The sequence below is a fragment of the Typha angustifolia genome, chromosome 15 (assembly GCF_048772165.1).
Source record: "Typha angustifolia cultivar Huaian chromosome 15, ASM4877216v1, whole genome shotgun sequence".
Taxonomy (NCBI): Eukaryota; Viridiplantae; Streptophyta; class Magnoliopsida; order Poales; family Typhaceae; genus Typha; species Typha angustifolia.
In genome coordinates this window covers 1,463,169-1,488,820 of record NC_133253.1, presented here as the reverse complement: position 1 = coordinate 1,488,820, position 25,652 = coordinate 1,463,169, and the positions used below count along the sequence as shown (strand labels likewise).

The window sequence follows — 25,652 nt, the reverse complement described above, 5'->3', positions numbered from 1 at the left end:
TACTTGAAGCAACAACGTTCCCTTGATATATTGGACAAATTTTCTTTTAAAAAAAAAACTTGAAGATTCACATATGAGCTTTACAATTTGTTTGATTGGACTGCTTTGATATAACAAGGAGTGAGCGTGTACAGCCCAGTTGCAGGTCGAGCAAGAGCTACTGCTGAGTTCTGCTCGTGGGAGCAAGCCTTCGTCATTTTGATTCCATCATGCTTTTGATCTATGCTTGTGTTTTGCCTGCATTGGAAAAGCACAACTAGTTAGAACCTGAAAAATAATTCCACCGGTATTAAATACGAGATGACTAAGTTTACAATAATAAATTGAAAATTGATTCTTCCAATATCTGTTTCTGATCGACGACGACTTGCTCCTGCATCCATCCTTCGTCAAACCAAGTCAAAAATGCTTGAAGAACATCAGCCAATTCTCATGGTATTGTTCTATTTCTAGCTATGAATAATCCAAAAGCCAATGCAGTTCCGAACAAAGCATGCAACCGCACGCAGTAGTATTTCGCCATGAAGATCTTGATATTGTCCTGCAAGTAAAAAAAAGTATATATATATATAAGCCAGACAAGAATATGTAGAGCAGCTACTGAGGGGAATTATAGGGGGAGAGAGAGAGAGAGACAAGAATATGTAGCTGCTTACATTGTGATTTTTCTCAACAAAGTTGGTGACCAGAGCTCCCACTGGAAGAGTTAGAGCACATAGAAACTGTAATGTGTGAATGAAGTGCATGTAAGGTACAAAGTAATAACAGTTGCAAACAGACATTATTTCAAATGAATAGTCCTCTTTGTTGGTAGCTTACAACACATGTTGTTGGAAGAGCTTTGGATAAGCCAAACACCAGTAAAAGAACATAAAGTGAGACAACTCCAAGTTTCACTACACTGGATCCTGCTTCTGTTCCAACTCTGACCTGCATCCATTTAGTTATTCACAGTTTTGGACTGCCCTCTGGAAAATATGGTAAAACGCAGACTCAAATTTGATTACCCTTCACAATTAGAGACCACATTTATAGAGACATACCAGAGGAGATATCTTCCCAACAGCTAAATCTCCGTCAATCTATATGTATTCAGTGATGGTGAGTTGATATCATCTATACCTGAAAATAAAAGCAATGCACATATAACGTAGGGTATGAAAAGCTCACCTGATGAAAATGGCTGCAGAAGAGGATGAGAGTGGTTGTCAATCCAACAAGGAAAGATGCAGTTAGAACTATCCCAGTTAAAGGAAGAAAGCCTGTTCCACTGACAAATTATAAGTTGGTTTCAGCCGGAGACTCCATCCAATAGAACCCCCATGAGCAGGTAAATTCTGAAAAGAAAATGTACCTCAAGGAATTTTTGCTGCTGTTGGAGAAATAGAAAGCTGTAGTTGCAAATGGGCCAAAAGCCGCGAAGCACAAGGGTTCTCCAAGTCCTTGGTAGCTCAGTCGGAATGGAGGGCACTACAGAAAATGCATAAAAGAACATGCGTGACATAGCAAGAAGGGAAATTTTACCTGACATAGATCCAAGAGAACATCCAAAACCTTTTAGAGGCTTCAAATGGCAAGCAGGGAAGTTTTACCTGATAAACATAACCGCAAAGGATTGCATATAATATTAATAAAAGGAAGCGTATATCTCCTGCTTCTGCAAATGACCAGACCAACCCCATGAACCCAAGGAAAAGAGAGATGCTGGCAGCAAACTGTGTCACTCTTCGACTTCTCGACATGTAAGTAAAACAAATCTCATTATCCCTAACAACAAATCACAAAATTGGAGTAGAAAGTCAGAGTTACCTGCCAACAATGTTCACAACAGATTCCCTTTTGTTCTTATCTGCCCCAGTATCAAAATCATAAACATCATTGCTACAAATTAAGAAATTAAACATAAGTCTGAGCTCATAAAGCTGAAAATAAATCAACAATTTTACATGGAAACTGAAAGAACATGGAGAAAAGAAGAAAGTTGTATTTTAATGTGTTTTCTGAAGTCACCTCAGATTGAGCCAAGTAATGACAAGAACTGATGCAGTTAAGAGCACAAGATAACGCTTGGCAAAAAATAAGCCCGAATGGAGATAAGCTGCGGCGCTACCAACCTGTCATTTGACATAAGAATATAGATGGTTGAATATGTTGGAAAATGGCAAATATATAGTCAACATAATTCTGGAATATAAACCAGAACACTACATTCATTGATAATATATTGCACGCTAAACAAGAATTACAACAAACAAAGTATAGCATGTGATTCGTCAACATTTAAAGTTAGTGTTTCCATGACATTACAAGCTGTAAATAGTCAGGATGCACCATTTATGAGCCAGAGGCCTTGATTCGTGACAATTCTTAAGAGACAGAGGTTGCAGTTTAGTTTAATTGTGACAACTTCTGCCACATATAACTTTCAGAAGATCAGGAACCACAATCTCAACTCATTCATTCACTAGTCTTTATTATGTCATGAGGATTTCCGTGACATAAATATGAAAACATGTTTCTTTCTCACTCTAGACTGATGATCTGAATCTGACCAAGGTACATTAAGGCTTAAGTAACAAAAAATATTACACTGAGGTTATTCAGCGATTGAAAAGCCTGAATAACAATGGATCAACTAGAAGGCATATTTTAGCTTCCTAATATCTTGCTTCAATTTCTAGGAAAGAAATCCATTTATCCACTAAAGGAAAGTATAAATCCTAAGAATTGGTTCTATTTTGTTCCCTAATGATACTGAGCCAGTTCGAATTTGCTTAAAAAAAGAGAGAATTCCAAAGAATACAGAAAATCCAACACTTACACATCCTAGAGTTCATAATTCCATAACTAATTAGTACGTCTAAGTTCATACCTCCATCGTTCCATTCTCCAAGTCTCAAAATCAGAATTCCCACAAGAATTCGAAATACCCCTCAACTCGGACAATGACTAAGACATAAAGAGCTAGAAAGAAAAGGAATCAAGAAAAAAAAATTAACACAGAGATGGTACTCACAGTGAGGGGAACCAAGGCTACGGAGTAAATGGGTAACTTGGCGGCTCTCCATAGCAATGTCGCCCTCGAGATTTTATCACCACCGCCTTCGCCTACAGCATCGAAACCTGTGGACGCCGGCTCGGAAGAAGACCTCGGAAGCAGGGGCAACCGAGGATTACTCACAAGGATTCTTCTAAGGGAAGAAGGAGAGGAGATTCTATGAGAGAGGAGAGGAGAAGGAGAGGAGATTCTACGGGAGAGGAGAGGAGGAGGAGAGGAATTGGAGAGAAGAGGCGGACATAGAGGAATGGCAAAGAATGCCATGATTGGTGGTGTTATCTGAAGTACATCTAATTTGGCTTGCGTTAATGGATTGGAGAACTCCTCGCGCCTCTTTCGCTTTTAGAGAAGGATAGAGAATTCCAAGCCGAGCGTCAGGATTGAAGGGGAATCCATAAAATGGACGTGATCATGGATAAGACGAGAGCGTTTTTGCAAAAAAAACCCCTACGTTCTTCTTTATTGTAAAACAAAACAAAATACTTCTCTTGAAACATTCTGAGGAAAATCTTTCTTTTTTCTCAACAAAAGTGATGTCTAGCCGGATGGTATATGTTGTTCGCGCGTGTATATATATATATATATATATATATATATATATTTTTTTTTTTTTTTTTTTTTCTGATATCCTAGAAAAATAGTTTGAGCGAGCCTAATCTAGCTCAGGCTTGGCTCAGCTCAAATCGAGCTCCTGCCTGAAGAGCCCGAGCCTGAGTCTGAGCTCGAGATTTGGAAGAGACAACAGTTTGCTAAAGGAGGAAGAAAGTAGTTTTTAATAATTATTAAGGTGTGCATCGAAGAAAATATTATAGTGATTTAAGCATTAAATATACATTTTACTTCTACACTCGAGAGAAAAAATAAATAATATTGTCTTGTCCAATCCCAAATTAAAAGCAGGTGTAGCTACCGCTACCAATACTAAGTCGAACGTCTTCTTCCATAGTCTGGTCACCAACTTCCAACTACCGTCAGGAGATGTTGTTCGGCCATGACCATTAATGGCAACGAAGAGAGCTATGGGCTCTCCTTCGTCAGCAGTCCCAACGTGGAGAGTTGCAGGCTCTCCTTCTTCGGCTTTGCCTCCTCCGCCATGGCGTTTGTCAACACCCTTCGTCATGGCCTACCTTGTCGACGGTCCCCCCGACTGTTTCGCCACATGGTACACCTCCGATCCGCTAAAATGGCCATGGATCGACTATGCCGCGACCAACGAGGACGCGTGGTGGCACAAGTGCTGTGCAGGTGGTGTTTTATAGAGTGGGAGATGTGAGAGAGGTTTTGGTCCTTTTATCTTACGTAGATACGAATAATTATTGTCTTTAGATGAGTGTAAATGAGCCTATTAAGTCGAGTCTGAGCGAGCCAACTTCTGGCTCGACTCGAAATTTAAATCAAATCTCGAGCTCAGGCTCAGCTCAATTGGAGTCGAACTCGAGTTGAGCCGAGTCAAATTAGACCTTTAGTTAAACCGAGCCTGAGCCAGTTGTTTATTTTGACACCCTTAGGAGCAACATTGAAGGAGGGCCACAATGCGTAGGAAATTAGTAAAGCCAGGCTAATTTCTAGACCAGCTTATCAACTATCGTTTAGAGTCGATTGAGCCTAGTTTGAATCCGATTTTGAGCCAAGAACAGAGCAGCTCATGGAATAGCACAATTCCTTCACAGCTAGGCAATAAACCCCAGTGAAATTCTCAAAAAAATGAGGCCTTCCTGTGATCTTACCTCGTTCGAATTTAGATAGTGCAAATAATCATGTTAACCTAAGCCCAAAAACACAATCGTGGAGAGTATGACAAATGAATCCTTTTAGCTAACCATGCGGATAGTTCGAACAAAAATACAAACCAGCAACGGAATATAAAACCGAAATGACCTGGATTGGGTTGGTTCAAGCTCACAACACTTGAAGCAACTACAAAAGTTGAAAGGATTTTCACATCATGTAAATACCAAAAAGCCTCTTTTCTTTTGAGTCTCTCCAACTGCACTACTTCAGTAACCAATCTGCCCAGATGTAAACTTCATCAATAGGATATACAGCCAATACAGAGGTAACTTGAATGATTCCAACACATCGAACCAACTTGAACCAAAAACTCCCAAGACAAAATTATGAGGCTTGACAGCACGTTTTACTCTTTGGGATCTCCTGCTCTGGACCAGGGATAACGATCTTCTTCCCTGGTAGTGAGGCTGCATTGACGTTATTGCTTTGAGGGGCAGAAGGAAGGTTCTTCTTGTTGATGATATTGAAGATCTCAGTCAGAATAGTTTGGAAAGCATTCTCAACATTGGTAGCTTCGAGTGCTGATGTCTCCAAGAAGAAGAGGTTCTCCTTTTGAGCAAACTCTGTGGCATCTTCCGTGGTTACAGCTCTCTGGCTCTCAAGGTCGCTCTTGTTGCCAACCAGCATGATGACGATGTTCTTGTCAGCATGGCCACGCAGCTCCTCCAGCCAGCGGGGGATATGGTCAAAGCTTTGGCGCTTGGTTATGTCGTAAACCAGCAAAGCACCAACAGCCCCTCGGTAGTACGCACTTGTAACAGCCCTGTACCTGTAGACAGTTACTGTAACAGTCAGCATAAAGTTATAGGATTTCAGAAAAACGCTAAATCAATAACTACTATCTTGAGAAGCACTAGAATCGTTGGGAAATATAACAAAAGTTGGAAATTCATGATTGCTACCAAAGCTCAGATCCACCAACGTCAAATAAGAAGGATTATGAAGGCCAGATAATTTTAGTGAAGTTTGCAGTGTTACACAGGACAGTAACGTTGAAACAATGAAATTGAAGTCACTTAAAAGTCTTTCAAAGTGATCAAAGATAGAATCATCATAGAAAGAAGTGGAAAAAGTAAATATATAGTGTATGATGCAAGAAACAAAGAAAGTCATCCTTTGAGAACCATTGTAAAGTGTAAACCAAAGGGCGATGTATGTGAAATTCCAAAATCCTAGATTGACAGAGAAGGCCTGACTAGATAAAAGAAGATTGATAATAAACCACCATCAGATTTTCTTTTTTAAGTATCCCAAAACAAAAGATAGTCCTCAATGGTTAGAGAAATTACAATGGCACAACCCAGTGATGCATCATTTGAGTTGCTTCAACAACCAATGTGGTACAACAACCGACGAGCACATGGTAATGGAAGGGGGAAATCAGAATTCAGTTTTTCTTTTTTTGTCAAGGGAATCAAGAAACAGCTCATATGGGTCATTAGCCCCTCAAATAGGTGAACAAAGAGAACAAGTGGATGACATAGACATGAAGGTCATATTTACCAAGCTCGTATTTCCAGCTAAAGTTCACTTTTATATGATATTTTGTTAAATAATGGTGCTTCTAAATTTTGGATAAGAAGGGAAGCATGCTGCTTTAAATCTTATGCCAGTCAGTGTCTATATGCAATACAGTTCTACAGACAAGGAGGGGAGAGATGAATCTTCTCCTATACTTGGCAACACCCCAAAGAATATCCTCATAAAGTACCACAGCATAAAAGATGATAATAAGTTTGCACTATAGTAATGCAAAATTAGATGATACTATGCTACATATATAACTTCAATAAATTCTTGAAGGGAAAGGACTACCATGATTTAGAAACTACATGTGAATATATCCAATAAGCCATTCTTTGTAGAAAATGTTTGACTTTCTACTCAAAACTTAAAAAGAAAGTTGACTTTATTCACATATTGTACATTTTGTAATTTGAAAAAGTATGCAGTTAAATCTAATTATGAAAAAACTCATGGAATCTAAGAACTTATCTACAATGTGACATGGAAATTTCATCCTTAGGTTTGAGGAGTCATCAATAACAATTATTCTGACACGGTAAGCCATTTCTAATGCAATACTACTATGTCTATCAAAACGTCTTAGAAGAGTTAGATCAAGGAAAGGGCAGTAGTGGCTGAAGAACTTGAAGAACTTTTCTCATGACAAGTCAACTAAGGTTCTAAATTGGAAGCTGCTAACTTATGTTCAAGCTACTGGAGTACTGTGAGCAGACCAATCTCAAGGCAACTAATATCCATGTGAAGGCCAGAGCAACTTTGCAACCCGTAATAATATAGTTCACTCAACCAAGTAGCATTGCCTTTCTTCTGTTTTAGCAAAATCTTATTCACCAAAGATATAAAGCTAATGCAATAAAAACTAAAACCTTGAATCTGCCTATACTGATGAAGTTTTAGATCCAACACGGCAAGAACCACTGGTTGCATCAAAGTACAACTTTTTTTATACGCTAATCCACACTAAAACATTCTTGCTGCCACTTTACATTAAGATCCATGGAAGACCGCAGATCGCTACACCTTAACCATCAAGGGATCAACAAAACAATCAGGAATCACACATCTCTATCCAAGGCATGAATCAAGAAACGACCAACTCGAGATCAAGAAGAGCATAGGGAACAGAGGTTGATCGGACCCGACCAAAGAGAGGGAGAGGAAATAGGGTTTGGTATACCTCTCTTGGCCGGCGGTGTCCCAGATCTGGGCCTTGACGCTCTTGCTCTGGATGGCGAGAGTCCGGGTCTGGAACTCGACCCCAATGGTGGCCTTCGAGTCCAAACTGAACTCGTTGCGCGCGAACCGAGCCAGGATCTGGGATTTTCCCACCGCCGAGTCACCGATGAGCACCACCTTGAAAACGTAGTCAATCTTCTCTCCCGCCATTAGAGCACTCGAGAAAGTGAGTGGAGGAGAAGGAGGTAGCGGTAACCGGATCCGAGTTCAATGGTTCTCGCGATGGCGAGGGAGGCGAAGAGAGCGTACAAATATTTTTGAAGTATACTAAGAAGTAAGAAGACATTAAAATCGTTTTGGATGCAGTAGAAAAGGCAACGACCAGGGTCAACAGTCGAGTCAGAAGTGAAATTACGAGGTTAGCCTTCGTGTTACTAAAAGTTGGTTGCAGCTGTAGTCGCGATTGCGGCACCTCCGGTGGGTGGTGAGCTGCGAATTCATGTATGAGATATAAAATAGAATTTTCCGCAAGTCTTTTCGGCTTCCGTTTTTATTATTATTATTTAAGAGCACGATCGCAGCAGCGAAACCCCATGCAACTAAGAAATTATTATCGCAATAATAATATATTTGGAGTTGATCCTGTACGCTTCTTTAGTCGAGAGAGAGTGAGAGAGAGAGAGAGAGCTGCTAACTTTGTTAAAGCTAATTGGAATCAAATGTAAAAGAGTGTTGCATGGCATGTTGTGTAATTTGCCACTTAGGAAAGAGGTGGGCACCAGAAACTGTCTACTGATGGATAGAACTGGTCATTCGACCCGATAGCCCAAAGCTTGCCCGTAATTTTCGAGGCACAGCTCGACCAAAGCCCAAATTAGGCTTGACCTAAACCCGGCCTAGGACTAATTCCGGCGAGTTTGGACTTAGCCTTTCCCAACCCGACCCCATTCGAAACTCAAAAAGTTGTTTGGACCCAATTCATAACCCGAACGAAACTTGAACCTGCAGCTTGACTACGGACCCTTTTATCAATAATATAAGCCTAAGACTGTACGGCATAATAGCTCACATGTAGCATGTCTATTATCTTGTCAAATTGGCCCATTTATTAACAGTATAGTCTTAGGGCCCAGCTAGGCTACCAATTGAATAAAAAAATAAATCACATTGTTCTTTTACATATTTTTGTATATTAATTTTTACTTAATACAATACCTTCCATAATGCCTCATTTATTACTGATATATTTATCCAATATAAATATATATATATAATAATTGTTTGGTACTTTTGTTTACGGTGTAAAAATAAATAATTTTAGGAATAAAAATATCATAGAAATTAAATAAATCTATGTAAACAATAGGTGTAATCAACTCTATACTTAATCTATTTGTTAAGCTAACCTAAAGAGCTAAAAACAGCCAAGAAAGAATGAATAGAACTGTAACTTTCTCCATTCCAAGTCTCAAAACGACCCCAAAAGAGGAAAGGAAAAGATACATAAGAGAGACGATATCTACATTGAGCTAGTAATAGTGTCAATTGCTACTGTACCAGAAAACAAAGAGACCCGAAGTGAGACTTGTTGTACAATACTAGTGTTAAGTGTACGATGATACTCCCAATAACAAACTCATATACCATGAAATCTTCACTCGATCATCACCGGCACGACATCGTCCCTCTCCTCCTCCTTGGCCTTGGGCACCACCACCTTCAACATCCCATTCTTCATCTCCGCCTTTATCTGATCCAACTTATACCCCCGCCCGGGCAAATCGATCCTACTGCTGTACCTCCTCCTTCCCCTCCCTTCCCCTTCCTCGCCTTCGCCGTCGTCTCCGTCCTCCTCCTCCTTCTCTCCTTTGATCACCAGAGTGGTATCCTCCACCCAGATCCTGACGTCCTCCTTCCCCAAACCCGGCATCTCCACCTTGAAGCAGAGCGCGTTCTCGTCCTCCCGCACGTCCCACCCCCTTCGGAGGATGCCTCTTCCGACAGGCGCATCGAGCATCTGATCCATGACGTTGAAGATCTGGCTGAGACTTCGCCCAGGGGTGAAAGGATCCCATGGATCTGCCATGATAAGAAACAGATCGATATTAATTTCACCTCTTGGGACTAATAAATATATTAAGAAACAACGATGGGATCGGTGGCGCAACCAGAGAAGAAGTTAGGGAAGAGATCTCCTCCGCGACTGCGGCGGGAGATGGGAGCGGTGTCGCCGCGGCGATTGACGTCGAGGCCTCGTTCCTCGCTAGCATCGGTGGCGAAGAATCGAGGAGTGGAGATGGCGGAAGAGAGGCGGAGTTTGTTGAGGAGATTGGAGAAGAAAGCCCTCTTGGAGATGATCATGGCGGCCATGGCTGAGATTTTTGATTTGGCTAAAGGTTTAAGAAGCTTTTATTTTTTTTTATCACGGGGTTTGAGGGAAGTGTGTGAGAGAGCATTATTTATAAGGAAGAAAAGAGGCGAGAAGGGTATGGAAGCTACTCGAGGAAAAAAGAGCGGCAAGAGCGTTCTACACTCTGCTAGCTAGAAGGACGTGGGAAGATAGCGAGGAGCCACGTGCGCTTGCAAAATAAGCGTGCGATGAAGATCTGACGATCCAGTATGGGTGATCCTTTTTTATTTATCTTTAGCAGTACTAAGATTTAGCATATACTTAGCCTACGCTTTAAGCCTCGTTGAAATATTACTCCGTTTTAAATTATTTTACCGTCGAACTATTAACCGAAATAAAATTATTAAATTAAACCACTAAATTATTAAATAATTTTTTCTAAAATAATTATTTAAGCTAAAGCCAATCTCGCAACCTCTCAGATTATATAAAAAAATTCCTACCAATTAACCATACTATAGTTGGTTGCTTGGCTGGATGAATTTTGCTGGAGTTCTAATTTAATTCTAAATTATACCTATCAATTTAATTATACACAATGCTGTAGAACGAGATTCACATCACAACTACGACACATGACAGGGAAGGTAATTGAGAAAAAGAAAATCAATGTTATGAATTGATTTCCATGCCTTGGATGAAACGACCATCATTTATTGACCCAAATTCTCAGCATATAACTCAAGAACAGAGTACACTTCTAGTACATCATATACTTAGGTGAAAAAAAATAACCCGCCAACTTCTCCATAGATCCTCTCAGAACCCAATTCTCCTCTTTCTTAGCCTCTCAGCAACGATGAAGGCCAGTTCTAGAGATTGAGAAGCATTGAGCCTTGGGTCACAGTGTGTATGATAGCGTGAACTGAGGTCGTCAAAGGTCACGGTCCGAGATCCACCAATGCACTCTGTGACATTTTGCCCGGTCATCTCCAAATGCACACCTCCTGGGTGGCTTCCCTCTTGCTCGTGGACGTCGAAGAATGCTCGCACCTCGGCCTGTTGAAAACAAATGATAGTTTGTGTTACTACACATTATGAAGTGATGGATGCTTATTTTGCTAAATACCAACAGATTCAATCAAAGATGGTTCATTGATCACAATCAACCAAATAGCACACAAATATAAGGTACAGAGAGTGTTTGAGAAAACCTGATAAGATGACATTATAAATCTAATATCTAACCAAAGGCCTATCTGCTAACAGTATACAGAAGAAATATAATTAGTATCACGAAAAAAGCTCTTGTAATTTGTAAACTGCCATATATTTCAGACAATACCAACCACAAGCACAAACCAAACAACCCATACTATGACTCTTCGGCGGTTGTTCTATGATACCGTTTTGGTTTTTCATTGGTTCATCAAAGATAAACCCATGTCAAGAGTCTCAGGTTTCATTTCGACTAAATGGTAGATACATCACTTATTGTGTATGGCCGACAAGATGGGCAAAAGGAGTACAAATTTTTCCGGAAGTGACAACAAAGCAGACAGGTTATGATCATGCTGAACCTTAACAGGGGTGTAATGTTCCATGTCAAGCTTTTAACTCAATTCAGCTCAGGAAACTTGTGGAACTCCACAAACCAAGAATAGCACTAACTGAAAGATTTCTACAATATCTAAGTAGTACTAAAAATTAATATATCACTGTTCCATATCAATATTTCACTTTAACTAGGTCTGGTAGGTGAAATCTGGAAAAAGGAATGTAAGTAAATATTCAACAATCTGGAAGGAAAGAAGAAGAAAGAATGATATACCAGAATGGAGTCAAAGGGGCGAGTCTTCAAGCCACAGGGGGCCTTGATGGTATTCCCATGCATTGGGTCACTGACCCAGGTAACTATTTGGCCTGCACCACGGACAGCACGGATAAGGTGGGGCAGCTTCACTCGCATTTTATCTGCCCCCATCCTTGTAATAATGGTTACTCTACCAGGCTTGTTCTGGGGGTTCAGGATCTCAATCAGCTTCACCAGCTCCTTTGGGTCCATCTTATCACTCACCTGCAACCATTACATATCATCCAACACAAACTTAGTAACAAAACATATAGTTTGAAAAATCTAAAATTGATGGATCAAGAAAGTAACGAACCTTGATACCAAGGGGGTTGGCAACTCCTCGAAGGAACTCAACATGGGCACCATCAAGCTGGCGGGTACGCTCACCAACCCAAAGGAAGTGGGCAGAGCAGTCATAGAAAAGTCCTGAGGTGGAGTCTTCACGTGTGAGGGCCTGCTCATAAGGAAGGAGCAGACACTCATGGGAGGTCCAAAACTCGGTCGTAGTCATGACAGGGTGGTCGATTGTAAGCCCTGCCGCAGACATGAAACCCAGTGCCTCATCCACCCGGTGGGCTAACTCACGGTACCTGCATCCCAACAACAAACAATTCCACCGTCACTGATCCACTAAGGATTTATCGAGGATCTAAGCAATTAGATGATGGAGTAATAATGATATTGCACTTTAACAAGCCATTTGCAAGTTAAGGTTCAGTCCTCACCAACATAGATGATAGAAAAACTATGGTTATGATACTATGGTAGATAGCCATTTAACCCAAAAAATAAAGTTACTAGATAAATACATAATAGTGTTTAACTGTTTATCATGCCTTAGAAAAGATCCATGTTTAGGGTACTAATATTTTCAAAAATCATCTTTTACATTTGCAAATTTCAGATTCGGTGTAATTAAAAAATAAAACAAACATAAACAAGGTTCAGACTCAGTGAAATTAAAAAATAAAACAAACATAAATTAAACAAAGGCCCTGACTAGTGATGTCAAGTTTGGGAGCCTCCTCTTAAGACCAAATAAAACCGCAATCAAGCTACACTGCTTCTTATACTTATAAATTTCTTTGATATGCAAATAATTTTCAGCTTACCATCAACAAGCTAACTCAATAATAATACTAATTAAGATAATTCTAATCAAGCGTGGCTCAAACTTAATTTAGTAAGTTTGCTTTATCTTTAACAAAATTACTTCAAGCTTTTCCAAGACAAACTTAATCATATTAATCAAGCATGAAGTCGCTTGGTTTAAGCTGAATTTCTCAACTAAACTATTCAAGTTTGTTTCTTTTTTTTTTTTTTTTACTTAAGTTTGAACAGATCAACTTCATCAAATCAAATGATTATTAAACAGAATTCCTAATTCAAATTTAATATAATTTGAGCTTAGTTTGCTTGAGGCAATCTTCTATCCAGCAGCTCAAAATTATTTTGAGCGTGAAGGTTAAGTTGAGCTTAGTCATGCCTAAAGTACGAATATTTCGACAGCCCTAGATTCACCCGAACAAGTAATAAAAAGAATAACTATGAAGAAAAGCAACAAGATTAGATCATTCCATTGTACTAACCTGTCTCCTTGCTCACTGTGATCAGTGAAGTCGAGATTCCACTGTGTCACCCTCTGCATCCCCGCATACCCTCCCGTGGCAAATGCCCTCAAAAGGTTAAGCGTCGCCGCCGATTGGCAATACGCCCGGATCATCCTCTCCGGATCTGGAATCCTAGACTTCTCATCGAACGCGTCACCATTCACATTGTCGCCTCTATAGCTCGGCAGCTTCACCCCATCCCTCTCCTCCATCCCGTCCGACCTCGGCTTCGCGAACTGGCCAGCCATCCTCCCCACCTGATCACACATCCAACGGGCCAGATTTTACATCATACATTCTCAGATCTCATCGATTGTGGTTAGGGTTTGGGAGATATTTTACCTTGATAACGGGCATTTGGCCGCCGAACATAAGGACGGCGCCCATCTGGAGAAGAATCCGGAAGGTGTCGCGGATGTTGTTGGCGTTGAACTCCTTGAAGCTCTCGGCGCAGTCGCCTCCTTGGAGGAGGAAGGCCTTGCCCATGGCGGCGTCCGCGAGGCGATCCTCGAGGTGGCGCGCCTCGCCGGCGAAGACGATTGGCGGGAAGCTCTCGATCGTCTGCAGCACTGAGTCCAGATCCTTCTTGTTCGGGTACTCCGGCAGCTGGAGTGCTTTCCTCGACCGCCAGCTGTCCACCGACCATCTCGCCGGCGCTGGGGGAGGAGGAGGAGGAGATGACTTTGGCTTGTCAGCGACCAAGGGGTTCTTCGCCGGCTCCGCCGCGTGCACGGCGGATATCCTACGGGGTGGTCTGACGGGGAGATAGGCACCGCCGCCGGTGGCTACGGAGGAGAGGCGATGCTGGTTAGGTTGGATAGAGATAGCGGAGCCGGCTGCCAGGGCCATTTCTCTTCTCTCTCTCTTTCTTTTGCTTGCTCCTTGTTGCTTCGATTAGGATTTCAGAGCGAAGAAGTTTGTCCCTAAGAAGTAACGGTGTGATACATGAAGGCATTTATAGGGGTCGGAATGGTTTGGTGGGATGGTTGTTGGGGAAGAAGGGGTGGTCGTTTCGGGAAAATTATTTGGAAGAAATAGAGATGTTGTAATTAACTAATTCACCAATTAATTACCTACCTAGTATGAGAAAAATTTAAGTGCCTCACAAGAATCTCTACCGAAACCTCTAGTGTGTTTCCTTTTTCTTTTCTTTTTTTTTTTTTTTCATTTTACTGACATCCACCTAATTGAAATTTGAACAATTTGTAAAATGCACTGAAGAGAACAAAAGAGGGGAGTCAAAGTTAAAGGGGTGACGCACAAGAAGACCACTACTAAGGAATTGGTCCTTGTAGTCGCCAACAACTACGATAAAATTGGTGGTAGGTTTAGCCAAACTTCAGGATATAAAAAGAATTAATAAAAAAATGTGAACGATGGGTTGGTGGGAACTCTAGCGTGGTGCATCTGGGAAAATGGAATAATTGAGTGGGGTTGGTGAGTCATTTGACTCGACCCCGATGTTAGCTCTCCCGTGGTTGGCTACTTTCGGAAGCAACACGTGCAGCGAATTATCTTGTAACAGGTGCTGCATTGTTTTACAAACAATTTTTTTTCTTTCTTTTTAAAAACGTGTCATAATTTGTATTGATGCGGAATAATAGGTGGCAAAAGAGATGTCGACATTCGGATCATATGATTGCTCGCTCTTGTAGAGTTATTGTTTTAACTTTCACCACTCCTCGGTTTTGCAGTTACGTCTTAATTACCGTAACTAAGTTGATAATTACCGCTTGGTATGGACAGAGTAGGCAAGTGGTCCGACAACTTCCTTGTTGAATCGAAGTTGTAATTTGCCGTTGGTCGAGGGTTCACGTGGTTTTTCTAGATTGGAAAATTAACAAATTATGTTAATGTTTAATGCCTTAAAGGTCTAATTTACTATTCAAATGGTGGCCCATGAGCCCTAGGCTAGACTTTAAAGCCCAACACTAATCCATGGACATAGCCACCCAACCCAAGCAATGTCAAGCTCACACCTCTTCGAATCAAGTGACCCATTCCCCCACCTCATGCCATGTCATGCATGCAAGGGAAGGAATGAGAATACTTCACCTTCCCTTCACACCCTTTGCTTCCTCATGCACTCCATTCCCCCCCCCCCCCCCCCCCCCCCATCCCTCCACTTCTAAGGCTCTAATTTATCACCATCACCATCACCATCACTATCTCCTCATCCACCCCACATACACCATGTCCATGCTTATTCCAACCACAATAATCCTCCACCTCCTTCTCCTTCTCCTTCTCCTCCTAACCTTCACCGACCCCGCTCTTTCCTCTCTCTATCAACCACCCCCTACCATCTTAACCTACCATGGTGGTCAGTTACTCGAAGGCCACATCCCCATCTCCATTCTATGGTATGGTACCTTCTCACCCCGTCAAAAGTCCATCATCTCTGACTTCATTCTCTCTATCACTCCACCTCATGATCACCAACCTCCAACTAATTCTCCATCCGTAGCCAGGTGGTGGGAAACCATCGATTACTACGTCCAAAAGGCTGGTAAAAAGAAGACCCATATCTTACTAACCAACCAAGTCGACGACGAGTCCTACTCCATGGGCAGACTCCTGACTCGAGCCCAAGTGTCCGACCTGGCCGATCGGCTCGGGGTCATGCGTGGCGGGGTGGCCGTCGTGCTCACCTCCGCTGACGTAGCGGTCCAGGGTTTCTGCACGACCGCGTGCGGGCTCCACTCCTCCACGTCAATCTCCCGCCGTGCGGCGCGGGTGTGGGTCGGTGACGCGGCGAGACAGTGCCCCGGGAAGTGCTCATGGCCGTTCCACGCGGCGGATTACTACGGGCCGAGAGGCGGGGTAGCCTTGGGCGCGCCCAACGGCGACGCTGGGACGGATGGGATGGTGGTCAACCTCGCGACGCTGTTAGCTGGGGCGGTGACGAACCCGTACGGGGACGGCTACTTCGAAGGGGTTGCCGGGGGACACGTGGAGGTCGCTGGGGCATGCCCGGGGGTGTTTGGTAAGGGGGCGTATCCAGGGTACGCGGGGGATTTGAGGGTGGATCCGCTTAGCGGGGGGAGTTATAACGTAGAGGGGAGGAACGGGAGGAAGTATCTGGTGCCGGTACTCTTGGATCCGATCCGCCATTCGTGTTCGGTCGGTGCCTGATAGCATTGGATTAGACTCGGGTTCGGTTTCAGGAACCAGCTTAACTCACGGTCCGTCTCTGGGCCACTACACGATCACCGATTCTTATGTAAAGTTTAACATATTTGTACGGTTTATGTATATATAGTTATGTGAGTTATGTCAATTCTAATAAAGATTAGGATACAATGCCATCTCCTTCTATCGACTGCTATCTTGAAATATGTTAACACTCGGGCATTGGATACAGTCGCAATTCACTATCAATATCGCTGCTGAATTAGAATTATATTTCCATCAATTATATTTATATATTCGATCCACATCCGGAGCAAAAGTATTCCTCGGGTTGAACACCATATAATTCATTTTCACCGCTACTTATATCCCATATAAAACATTTAGGTGGTGGGCCTCTTTATTTAAGAAATAATTAATAAAATCCAACCGACGATTATTTTTGAAATAATTCTTTTCCGTGACTGCCAGCATAAAAGAAAATTCAAATTATTACTTTTCCAATTTTTTGTTATTTCAAATAAAAGTACAATAGCATCAATATTTCAAAAATAATCTATAATAAAGGGTTAATGTGGCAAAAGTTTCGGTTTTGGTTAATGAAAAACCAAAACTAAGTCTCTTTAGAATATTTCTTGTTTGAAAACTATTTAATCTACAATGATAGTGGTCAAAACATTTTTTTTTACATAAACTAATTCTATGGCTTTTCTTGTGAGTTGTGACTTTTTTTTTTTCAGTTTGTAATAAGATTGTAATATGGGTGTAAAATTGCTTTTTGATATAATGCTTAGCACTATTAATTCTTTTATATTATGGATGTATTATAACTCATTAAATAATACTAAATATAAATATGGCACAATTTTTATAATATATGCATAAATATTATTTTTATAATCCATAAATATATTAATGGAATTCATCAATATATATTTATGATATATAAATACTTACAAATATTCTACAGACATAATGGGTAAGTGACCGGATGTAAGTTACGACATCTCTAGAAATTATGATAAAAATTATAATCGATGGAGTCAAAAAGAAAAAATAATCATCATAAAAAGATAAAAAAAGTGAGAGAATCCAAACAAAAATACTATTGCTACACTAGTACACTTATAACTGTCATATTAAGTTAATTAAAGTCTCACTTGACAACTCTTCCACATATGAAACACAGATGAACTAGAGGAATTAAGCCCACATATTAATTTTGCGATTAAATTATTTTTTGAATAATTTAAATTTTGGAGTACGTGGAACAATGAAATTTATTTTGACATATAATACAAAAATATTTGAAATGTAGACTGATGTATATTTTTCATGTACAACATTGGGGTATTTTGATGTACAACTTATATAATTTGTAGATTTTATTTTCTAAACTATTTGTGTACGATAACAAAATATTTTGACATATAATCTATATAATTCTATAGATAGTATCTTCAAATTCTAAATATATTGATTTTAGATTCTATGGATACTATCTGCCTATTTTGTAGTTATTAATTATAGATTTCTTACCGCGTAAACTGCACCACCATGGCGTGAGTTTACCAAACAAACTCTAATGTTAGCATGTCTGAGTGGACAAAATTATTTTCAAACTTAGAATTTTCTCAGTTGAATTCAATGAATTCGGTTAGTATCTTTGGATTTTGTAGATACAAACTCTAGATTCCATAGCCACAAACTCCAAATTCCATTATTAATTTATAAAATTTTGCCTTCATTTTTAGCACAATAAAATTATATTTCACGTATAAAAAATCAATTACTAACATCTTCATAATAAAATACTATTTTTATATCTATCCATCCTATAACACTTCGTAGGAGATGACTATAACATAGTGATATACCTGTAAAATTTTCGTTAGAGAGTGAAGAGAAATATTATTGCCATAGAAGAAGAAGAATATAAAAGTAATCTATATTTTATCTCTCCATCCACAGATGTATATTCTATCTACTCGTGAATATAGATTTAAAAGGAGAGAAATTAGTAAAACAGGTGACGTAAAAAATGCGTCAAAACTTGAAAAAAATTAAAATGAGTAGAAATATAAAATTAAAAGTTATTTTGGTTTACGATGCAAATCACCCAAAGCCAATCTCGGTGTTCGCATTTTTATTATTTTAAATTCTACCATGTGATGCTCGATGAAGCCAGAAGCAATCGGGAGATGAGCTATTAAAAAGCCTGCTACTATGCCATTGTGGTCAGCTATGCGATTCTGAGGGCACGTGGGTGTATTATTTAATATGATACCTAACAAACGGTTAATTTAAAAAAAGAAAAAAAAACTTATATATATATATATATATATTTCATTATATACATACCAATCTAACGTAACGGTCGACAAGCTGTGCCGCCCTTCAAATCGCACATAAGGTCGACGGGTAGACATTAATATTATTATTAGGAGAATTAAAATCACTCCATTGTAGATTTATTTGTGCTATTTTATCTTTTTATAAATTAAAATTTTATTTTTTTTAATTATATTTAGAATCACAAGTTAAATATAAAGATGCTCATTAAATATAAAATTATAAATAATTTGATATTTTTTAGATATATTTAAAATAGTATCGATTAAAATTTAAATAATAAAAAATATCAAATTTATTTTTGTTGTATTATTATACTTTAAAATTTAATCGTATTAACTTACAAGTACTTTTTGTTACATTTACTTTGAGAAAAGCATTAGTATAAAGAGTGAAACGACTATAATAATAAATAGATGGAGAAGTTTTGGCCCTTCTATCAATTAAAATTTTATGACTTTGTTCTTACAGTTTTTAAGGTATTTATTAAAGTAATATAATTATTGTCATATAAACGTAAAAGCAGCAAGATAAATCATTGTGTCAAGAAATAATTTAAAAACAGAGATATCTTTAATTAGTTGACTACTTAAATTATGAAACATTAATTTCTTTAACGGCATTTATGTTTTTTGTCGGATTCAATATATATATATATATATAGTAGATTTCATCTTTATTCTTGCAACTACTTCGATCGTCTCTTTTCCTCTCTCTGTCTCTCTCTCAACATGGAACCTCTTCTTTCTTTGTGGTCTTCGAATTAGTATCAATTAATTGATTCATCTCATCTAATTAGGTTGAGATTCCAACTTAATAAATATCGTATCACTTGATCAATACATAATACAAACACAAGTAGATGCATACCCAAAGGTCGATGCATTGGACTTTCCATAATGCTACTAAAATACAAACTTTCAAACTTTTGGAAGCAAGATCTCATTGACCAACCTCTTCAAATTAAGAAACGAAGATCCTCCATGTTGTGTTGCTCTAACTGCACGCTCCTTCCACTCCGTTGCCTTCCTCTTCATCTCCTTCCCCTTCTCTCCTCCCATCAACTCCCTCAACAACCCCTCCACCACATCCCTCTTCACGTTGTTATCTATCTCCATCCCCACTCCCCACTCGTCGCAGATGAACTTGCAGTTCGTCTGCTGCTCCGCGAAGAACGGCCACCCGATCATCGCCACGCCGGAACTCAGGCTCTCGATCGTCGAGTTCCACCCATTGTGCGTCAAGAACCCCCCGATAGCCGGGTGCGATAGCACCGCCTCTTGCGGGCACCAGCTCACAATGAGGCTCCTCCCTTTAGTCTCCGTTGTGAATTCCGGCGGGAGAACCGCCGTATCACCCCTGACGAGGTCGGGCCTTATGACCCACAAGAAGTCGTGCTTGCTGTTTGCTAATCCAAAAGCGAATTCTATGAGTTGGTGGTTGGTCATCACCGTTATGCTGCCGAAGTTGACGTAGATGACCGACGACGGCTCGTGGCCGTCGAGCCACTGCAGGCACTCGGTTTCCTCCTTCCATAAGTTGGAGTTTATGCAGGCGAGCTGGGTGGAGGAAATCCTAGTCGTTTGCAAGGAGAGAGGGCCGACGGTGTAGATCGGAGGGAGTAACGACGCCATCGCGTCCAAGACCGACCGTTCCAGCTCGTCGTAGGTGTTCAGGATGATGGCCGCAGCCCTAGAGGCTCTTTTCGTCTCGCGGATGCAGAAGTTGAGCATGAAGTCTTCTGGATTCGTCGTGCGGACGAAGGAGGGGAAATCTTTGAGCTTCATGTTTCCCATGCCCGGCACCCAGTCGACCGGCGTGTCGAGGTAGCCGTTCGTTAGGTAGCTCTCATCTATAAAAAGAATAAAAATAAGAAAAGTTTAATTTATAAATAGTAAATTAATAATATTTTAAATGCTTGCTCTGGTATCATATTAAGCTCGCTTACCTTTGAGAGGTGTCAAGCCTCGTTCAACTAAATCCCTGTAATGGAGATAGCTCATGAGTCCACAAGCGCTCACAGTCCAGAACAAGACATCGGGGATTCCGAGCTGCTCTGCGGCGTCGAGCGTAAAGCTCATGCCGCCGTCGGAGACGATGCACGACACTGGAGGCGACGACAACGACGAATTGAGTTTGTCAACGAGGTCGAGGAACGGAGAGAGCAAGTGCTTGGAGGAGGAATTGCACAGCGAGGGGATGTCTTGGGTGACATCTTCCCCGGGGGATGGGAGGCCGTCGGGGATGGACTCGAAGTGGAAGTCCGGGAGGTGGAGGTGGGAGGAGACGGCGTTGGATTTGAGGAGTCGGCTTTGGTTGTAGTGAGTGTTAACAAATGTGATATGGAAGCCAAAGGAGTGGAGGAGCTTGGCAAGCTTTAGCATGGGGGTTATGTGACCTTGGGCTGGGAAAGGGACGCACACTGCGTGAGGCTTCGCTCCTGGAATAGAACCCATCGATATCTTCTTCTTGTTTCTTCTTCTTCTTCTTCTTCTTCTTCTTCTCTCTCTCTCTCTCTGTCTCTCTTCTCTCTCTCTAAATCTTGATATCTTCTAAGTAGTCTTCTCTACTAGATCTATATTTGTGTTATCCTTCTTTATATAGACATCGGAAACAAGGCTGGTGCGTATTGACGAATAATTAAGTGGTAGTTAGTGAGCTATTCATATCTTTCAGACGCAGTGAATCGTGGTCCTAACGTCTCGGAAAAATTAATGCATGGTAGTTGGTTTGTACGTATAATTTTCGAGACAGTCACTGCTGGCGCGTTATATTTTTTTATTAATTTGGAGAGTTAAAGAGTTGTGTGTTTAGATGAGTCCATCCTAATCCATGATCACAATTTTGTCAATTGGCCAACTATTTTGTTGTTGTTGATGATCTGTTTGTTGATTTGGATCGATCTGGGACATCATTTGTTTTTCTTCTAATTCTTGACTAGATTCATGGTAGCTTTGGCTAAATAGTAAAGCTACCATGAATCAAATACCATTGCTACTTCGTCTTTGGCTATCGACATCTCGCCCAATTTCTTAGCCGTACTTTCTTTTTAAAACTCTAGAATCAAATTATACACATTTAACATTTGCATTTGTGATTTTTCTTTTTACCTTTTTTAATCCAAGTTAATATTTAGTTGATGCGAGGCGAGTTCAAGCTTAAAAATATGTTATATTTCAGGCCGAGTCAAATTAAATTCAACACAGAACCGGCTCGTTTATAACTCACCAAATAGCTCGCATCTTAATTTTATTAATTATTATTATTATTATTATTATTATTATTATTATAGTAAGATGATGACAGAGTATTTGTCAGACCCCATCATATTTCTTTTTATTTTAAATTTCCGGTATCAAATCTTAAGGCATTATTATTATTTGTTCGGGAATATCATATGGTTGTCGTGTATCGCGTGCAATAGACATTTAGATCTCATTATTTATTGCCGGGTCCATCATGTTTTTAATTTTAAATTTTCCGTATCAAATCGTACTTGTTTATGAAGACATTATTATTATTTCTTTGAGATTGCTTTCACTATAGCGTTAATTGCGCTGACACCTTTAAATTATACCTAATTTTTACGGAGACCCCATAAATTTTTTTACATTATAATATCATCCTTGAACTTTAAAGCAAAGTCAAACGGATAAACGGATAACTATTGTTATGAAAAATGCATAATGATCAACTATACCCTTAATAAGTTAAGCGAGTCATTTATTTAGTCATAACTAACAAAATAAAATAAAATAATTAAACTACAAACCACCTATCTTCTCCACCAAATCCATTGTCATTCCTCGTCTCAAAACCACCCGCTCTCCTTGCCGGCTCAACGACCGAGGGCCTTCACGAGTCGTGAGACGGCGAGCCACGCTTGCCATAAGGTGAACCCGCCGCTTCGACACTCGCCCTCACTACCCTCACCCTCACTGCCCCGCGCTGCCATCCTCGCTACCCTCCTTGGCCACCCTCCTTTGTCGGATCTAAGTCCTCCAACGCACGCGACCTCAATTGCACCGTGCTGTCATCCTTGGCCACCCTCGCCTCATTGCCCGTGGCTGCTCTCACCCTCATCACCCTCGGCCTTGGCTACCCTTACCTTCATTGCTTATAATCGTCGCCCTCCTCGGCCACCTTAGGTAGAAGCTCCTCCTCAGGGCTCATAGACGGTGCTTTCGTATTGCCTCTTGATATCCTGGTCGACTGTGCGATGCCTGAAGCACCTCACCGATGTTGTTGATGGTGAGGTAGGGGAAGAGGAGGAGGTAAGCTATATTTAAATCTAATTTAATTATCCTAATTTAATTAAAGGGTCAAAGTAAAACTATATTTAAATCTATATTAATTTGATTGAAATACATAACGAGCGCATCTAAGTCATTTTGGGGAAATATGACTACCACGTAAGCTGACTCGCCTGACTTTTCTCATGGCACACTAATAGAAATATGACATTGAAATTTTCTTAAAGTTTATGGGGTATATTGTAACCTAAAAACTTTAGGGGGTTTCTATAAAAAACAAGTATAGTATTGGGGTCTCAACATAATTAACCCTATATTATATGGTTATCGTGGATCACATGCAATAGACATTTAGATCTCATTATTTATTGTTCTTATAGACAATTATTTATTTCAAAAGTCACCGGGTTAAGAAGATCAACAAAAGGAAAATAATAACCTCTACCAAATAATTATTTCATAATGCTATCCTATAAAAGCTCATAACATTTACTAACCAATTCTTGTAGAGTTGATAGTACCATTCCCCACAGCTAAGGAGGTCGTAGGATTAACTACAACATCAAATAATTATTATGGAAAAAATTATTTGGTGGCTTGGTGATCTAGCTTCGAGGTAAGGGAGTTAAAATAAATGAGCGGCTCAAGTTTGGCTCGGGCTCGGCTCGGCTCGGCTTGATTTAGCTTGAGTCGAGTCAAGCTTGAACTTTATTTTAAGGCTCGATTTGTATTTCAAGCCGAGCATGAGTTAGAGCCAGCTCGCTCAAGCTCGGCTTGATCGGCTTGTTTAAATATAATACTTATTAATTATATATATTAATATATATTATATATAAATATATTTATAACCATTAGATCTTTGATCCAATGGCTATTATTATTCTATCCTATCTAATCCTAACCCTAAATCTAATAAAAAAAATTCCCAATAACCCACACTCTTCGTCATAATTTCCTCTTCCTCCTCATTTCCTTTCTAATTGGCTCATATGTGGTCTTCCTACTCTATCATCTCGGCCTCCTCCATCTTCATCGACCTCCTCCATCATTGTCGGCTCTGGCATCAGCCTTCTTCGCCTCCTCCTCATCCTTCACCTCCTCATCCGGCCTCCTCATCCTCCATTGACAAGTTGTCGCCTTATCGTCTCCTCCTCCTCCTCCTTCACCTCCTCATCCGGCCTCATTGTCCTCCATCGACAAGCTGCCATCGCCGCTTTCTCCTCTCTATCAGCCCCCTCCTCCTCCGATCTCCTCATCCTCCTCCTTTGGCCTTGGCAAGCCACCGCCTCCTCCTCCTCCTTTAGTAAGCCACAGCCCCGCTGTCTCCTCCTCCTACTTTAAGTAAGCTCGGGCTCGGCTCAACTCGAGTTGAGATGAGCTTACTCTGAGGTGCAGTTGACTTGGAGAAGTAGCTCAGTAGCGTGATAACTTCGTACAATGTTTTGACAACAATAGTTTAAAACAATAATTCGGTGATGCACATGGTATCTACGAAGGGTTAACCCTCTATTCAGCCCATATCTATCTTGGAGTCTCTTGAATGCATAAAAAAAAGTTCATACCACTTGCACTTAGGTTCCATTAAATAGGTCAATACTCAATAGTCAGTTGAATACTCAATAGTCATTTGGCTCCACGACGCGATTGGTTTGGAAGAGCAGTTCAGAAGTGTGACGACTTCGAGCAATGTCTTGACGGTAATTCGAAGCAGTAGTTCGGCGACGTACACAATATCTAGGGAGGGTTGACCATTTGACCCTTTGTTTGACCTATATGTAACTTTCAAACTCTTAAATCATTAAAAAAAACTCATACCACTTTTACATAGATTTTATTAAATTGTTTAGTAATTAATAGTCAATTGAATAATGTTTAATGATTTGGTGGCTTGGTGACTTGAGTGTGTGGTGCTGTTGGCTCAGAAGAGTAATTCAGCAACGTGACGACTTCAAGCAATGTTTTGACGACAATAGTTCAGCAACACACACAATATCTAGAGAGAATTGATCCTCTGCAGACCCCATATCAAACTTGCAATCTCTCGGAAATAAAGAAAAATTTCATACCACTTTCAGTAGTTCCATTAAATGGGACAATACTCATTAGCTAATATACTCACTTACACTTTATATTTTTGTTAATGTTTACAAATTATTTTATCAAATATTTGCAAGAATATCTTATTGTTAGATTTAGGGTTAGGGTATAACTAGCGAATATGTGCAAAGACAAGGTGTTAAATACAAAATTTTATTCTTAACAAACCAAATTATAATAATTAGGACTTTAATATAATGCTAGGTAATCGGATTGATCCAAAAATTTAAGTTGCTAGATAACTAAACTAAAATGTAATATATATTTAAAATAATTTTTTTTAGGACAATTACAAGGAACGTATTGATGTAATCATTTGTGATCTATTTCAATAAAATCTTTGACCCACTTATCAAACCTAAATATAAAAACGAAATTGGCCTCACTGACTAATTAACAAATATTGTCTTAAGTTTTTCTTCAATTCCTTGATTTTGAGAGGAAGTGAGTT

The 25,652-nt window shown here is 40.1% G+C and overlaps 6 protein-coding genes across 7 annotated transcripts; 1 reads left to right on the top strand and 5 right to left on the bottom strand.

Annotated features, from left to right (window-relative positions):
• Window positions 1-3: 3 nt before the first annotated feature.
• Window positions 4-3,428, bottom strand: LOC140777467 (2-carboxy-1,4-naphthoquinone phytyltransferase, chloroplastic). 2 transcript variants are annotated; one of them, XR_012107029.1, is made up of 11 exons: window positions 3,017-3,428; window positions 2,011-2,114; window positions 1,810-1,881; window positions 1,593-1,731; window positions 1,355-1,470; window positions 1,171-1,270; window positions 1,044-1,082; window positions 820-930; window positions 657-722; window positions 315-541; window positions 4-237 (listed from the first exon to the last, which is right to left on the bottom strand). XR_012107029.1 is itself a non-coding variant. In XM_073121605.1 (10 exons), exons 1-10 carry the CDS (start codon window positions 3,320-3,322, stop codon window positions 431-433), a joined length of 1,164 nt encoding a protein of 387 aa, XP_072977706.1. In that variant the 5' UTR covers window positions 3,323-3,428; the 3' UTR covers window positions 4-430. The 2 variants fall into 2 exon arrangements, 1 of the variants encoding a protein (XP_072977706.1); XM_073121605.1 differs by having other exon boundaries at window positions 4-541.
• Window positions 3,429-4,923: 1,495 nt separating this feature from the next.
• LOC140776939 (ras-related protein Rab11D-like) lies at window positions 4,924-7,892 on the bottom strand. The gene is made up of 2 exons (XM_073120798.1): window positions 7,554-7,892; window positions 4,924-5,618 (listed from the first exon to the last, which is right to left on the bottom strand). The coding sequence occupies exons 1-2, from the start codon at window positions 7,760-7,762 to the stop codon at window positions 5,174-5,176; spliced, it is 654 nt and encodes a 217-aa protein (XP_072976899.1). The 5' UTR covers window positions 7,763-7,892; the 3' UTR covers window positions 4,924-5,173.
• Window positions 7,893-8,987: 1,095 nt separating this feature from the next.
• On the bottom strand, window positions 8,988-10,005 carry LOC140779070 (small heat shock protein, chloroplastic-like). Its single transcript, XM_073124025.1, has 2 exons — window positions 9,721-10,005; window positions 8,988-9,631 (listed from the first exon to the last, which is right to left on the bottom strand). Exons 1-2 carry the CDS (start codon window positions 9,920-9,922, stop codon window positions 9,207-9,209), a joined length of 627 nt encoding a protein of 208 aa, XP_072980126.1. The 5' UTR covers window positions 9,923-10,005; the 3' UTR covers window positions 8,988-9,206.
• Window positions 10,006-10,595: 590 nt separating this feature from the next.
• On the bottom strand, window positions 10,596-14,361 carry LOC140778365 (phospho-2-dehydro-3-deoxyheptonate aldolase 1, chloroplastic-like). The gene is made up of 5 exons (XM_073123038.1): window positions 13,710-14,361; window positions 13,347-13,624; window positions 12,071-12,347; window positions 11,734-11,979; window positions 10,596-10,961 (listed from the first exon to the last, which is right to left on the bottom strand). Exons 1-5 carry the CDS (start codon window positions 14,214-14,216, stop codon window positions 10,722-10,724), a joined length of 1,548 nt encoding a protein of 515 aa, XP_072979139.1. The 5' UTR covers window positions 14,217-14,361; the 3' UTR covers window positions 10,596-10,721.
• Window positions 14,362-15,498: 1,137 nt separating this feature from the next.
• On the top strand, window positions 15,499-16,712 carry LOC140779137 (protein PHOSPHATE-INDUCED 1-like). The gene has a single exon (XM_073124120.1). It carries the CDS (start codon window positions 15,561-15,563, stop codon window positions 16,500-16,502), a length of 942 nt encoding a protein of 313 aa, XP_072980221.1. The 5' UTR covers window positions 15,499-15,560; the 3' UTR covers window positions 16,503-16,712.
• Window positions 16,713-19,676: 2,964 nt separating this feature from the next.
• On the bottom strand, window positions 19,677-21,362 carry LOC140778806 (7-deoxyloganetin glucosyltransferase-like). Its single transcript, XM_073123675.1, has 2 exons — window positions 20,800-21,362; window positions 19,677-20,703 (listed from the first exon to the last, which is right to left on the bottom strand). The coding sequence occupies exons 1-2, from the start codon at window positions 21,305-21,307 to the stop codon at window positions 19,772-19,774; spliced, it is 1,440 nt and encodes a 479-aa protein (XP_072979776.1). The 5' UTR covers window positions 21,308-21,362; the 3' UTR covers window positions 19,677-19,771.
• Window positions 21,363-25,652: the final 4,290 nt, after the last annotated feature.

What these genes read in the sequence shown, in the direction of transcription:
- LOC140777467 (XM_073121605.1), bottom strand. Translation starts at nt 3,322, where the DNA reads ATGGCATTCTTTGCCATTCCTCTATGTCCGCCTCTTCTCTCCAATTCC. An exon ending in AGCAGCAAAAATTCCTTGAG is followed by an intron (nt 1,271 to 1,354) that starts GTACATTTTCTT and finishes ATAATTTGTCAG; the next exon opens with TGGAACAGGCTTTCTTCCTT. An exon ending in CTCTTCCAACAACATGTGTT is followed by an intron (nt 723 to 819) that starts GTAAGCTACCAA and finishes CACACATTACAG; the next exon opens with TTTCTATGTGCTCTAACTCT.
- LOC140776939 (XM_073120798.1), bottom strand. Translation starts at nt 7,762, where the DNA reads ATGGCGGGAGAGAAGATTGACTACGTTTTCAAGGTGGTGCTCATCGGT. An exon ending in GACACCGCCGGCCAAGAGAG is followed by an intron (nt 5,619 to 7,553) that starts GTATACCAAACC and finishes AACTGTCTACAG; the next exon opens with GTACAGGGCTGTTACAAGTG.
- LOC140779070 (XM_073124025.1), bottom strand. Translation starts at nt 9,922, where the DNA reads ATGGCCGCCATGATCATCTCCAAGAGGGCTTTCTTCTCCAATCTCCTC. An exon ending in CTTCCCTAACTTCTTCTCTG is followed by an intron (nt 9,632 to 9,720) that starts GTTGCGCCACCG and finishes TTATCATGGCAG; the next exon opens with ATCCATGGGATCCTTTCACC.
- LOC140778365 (XM_073123038.1), bottom strand. Translation starts at nt 14,216, where the DNA reads ATGGCCCTGGCAGCCGGCTCCGCTATCTCTATCCAACCTAACCAGCAT. An exon ending in GCCAAATGCCCGTTATCAAG is followed by an intron (nt 13,625 to 13,709) that starts GTAAAATATCTC and finishes ATGTGTGATCAG; the next exon opens with GTGGGGAGGATGGCTGGCCA. An exon ending in GCCCCTTTGACTCCATTCTG is followed by an intron (nt 10,962 to 11,733) that starts GTATATCATTCT and finishes TGTTTTCAACAG; the next exon opens with GCCGAGGTGCGAGCATTCTT.
- LOC140779137 (XM_073124120.1), top strand. Translation starts at nt 15,561, where the DNA reads ATGTCCATGCTTATTCCAACCACAATAATCCTCCACCTCCTTCTCCTT.
- LOC140778806 (XM_073123675.1), bottom strand. Translation starts at nt 21,307, where the DNA reads ATGGGTTCTATTCCAGGAGCGAAGCCTCACGCAGTGTGCGTCCCTTTC. An exon ending in AGGCTTGACACCTCTCAAAG is followed by an intron (nt 20,704 to 20,799) that starts GTAAGCGAGCTT and finishes TTCTTTTTATAG; the next exon opens with ATGAGAGCTACCTAACGAAC.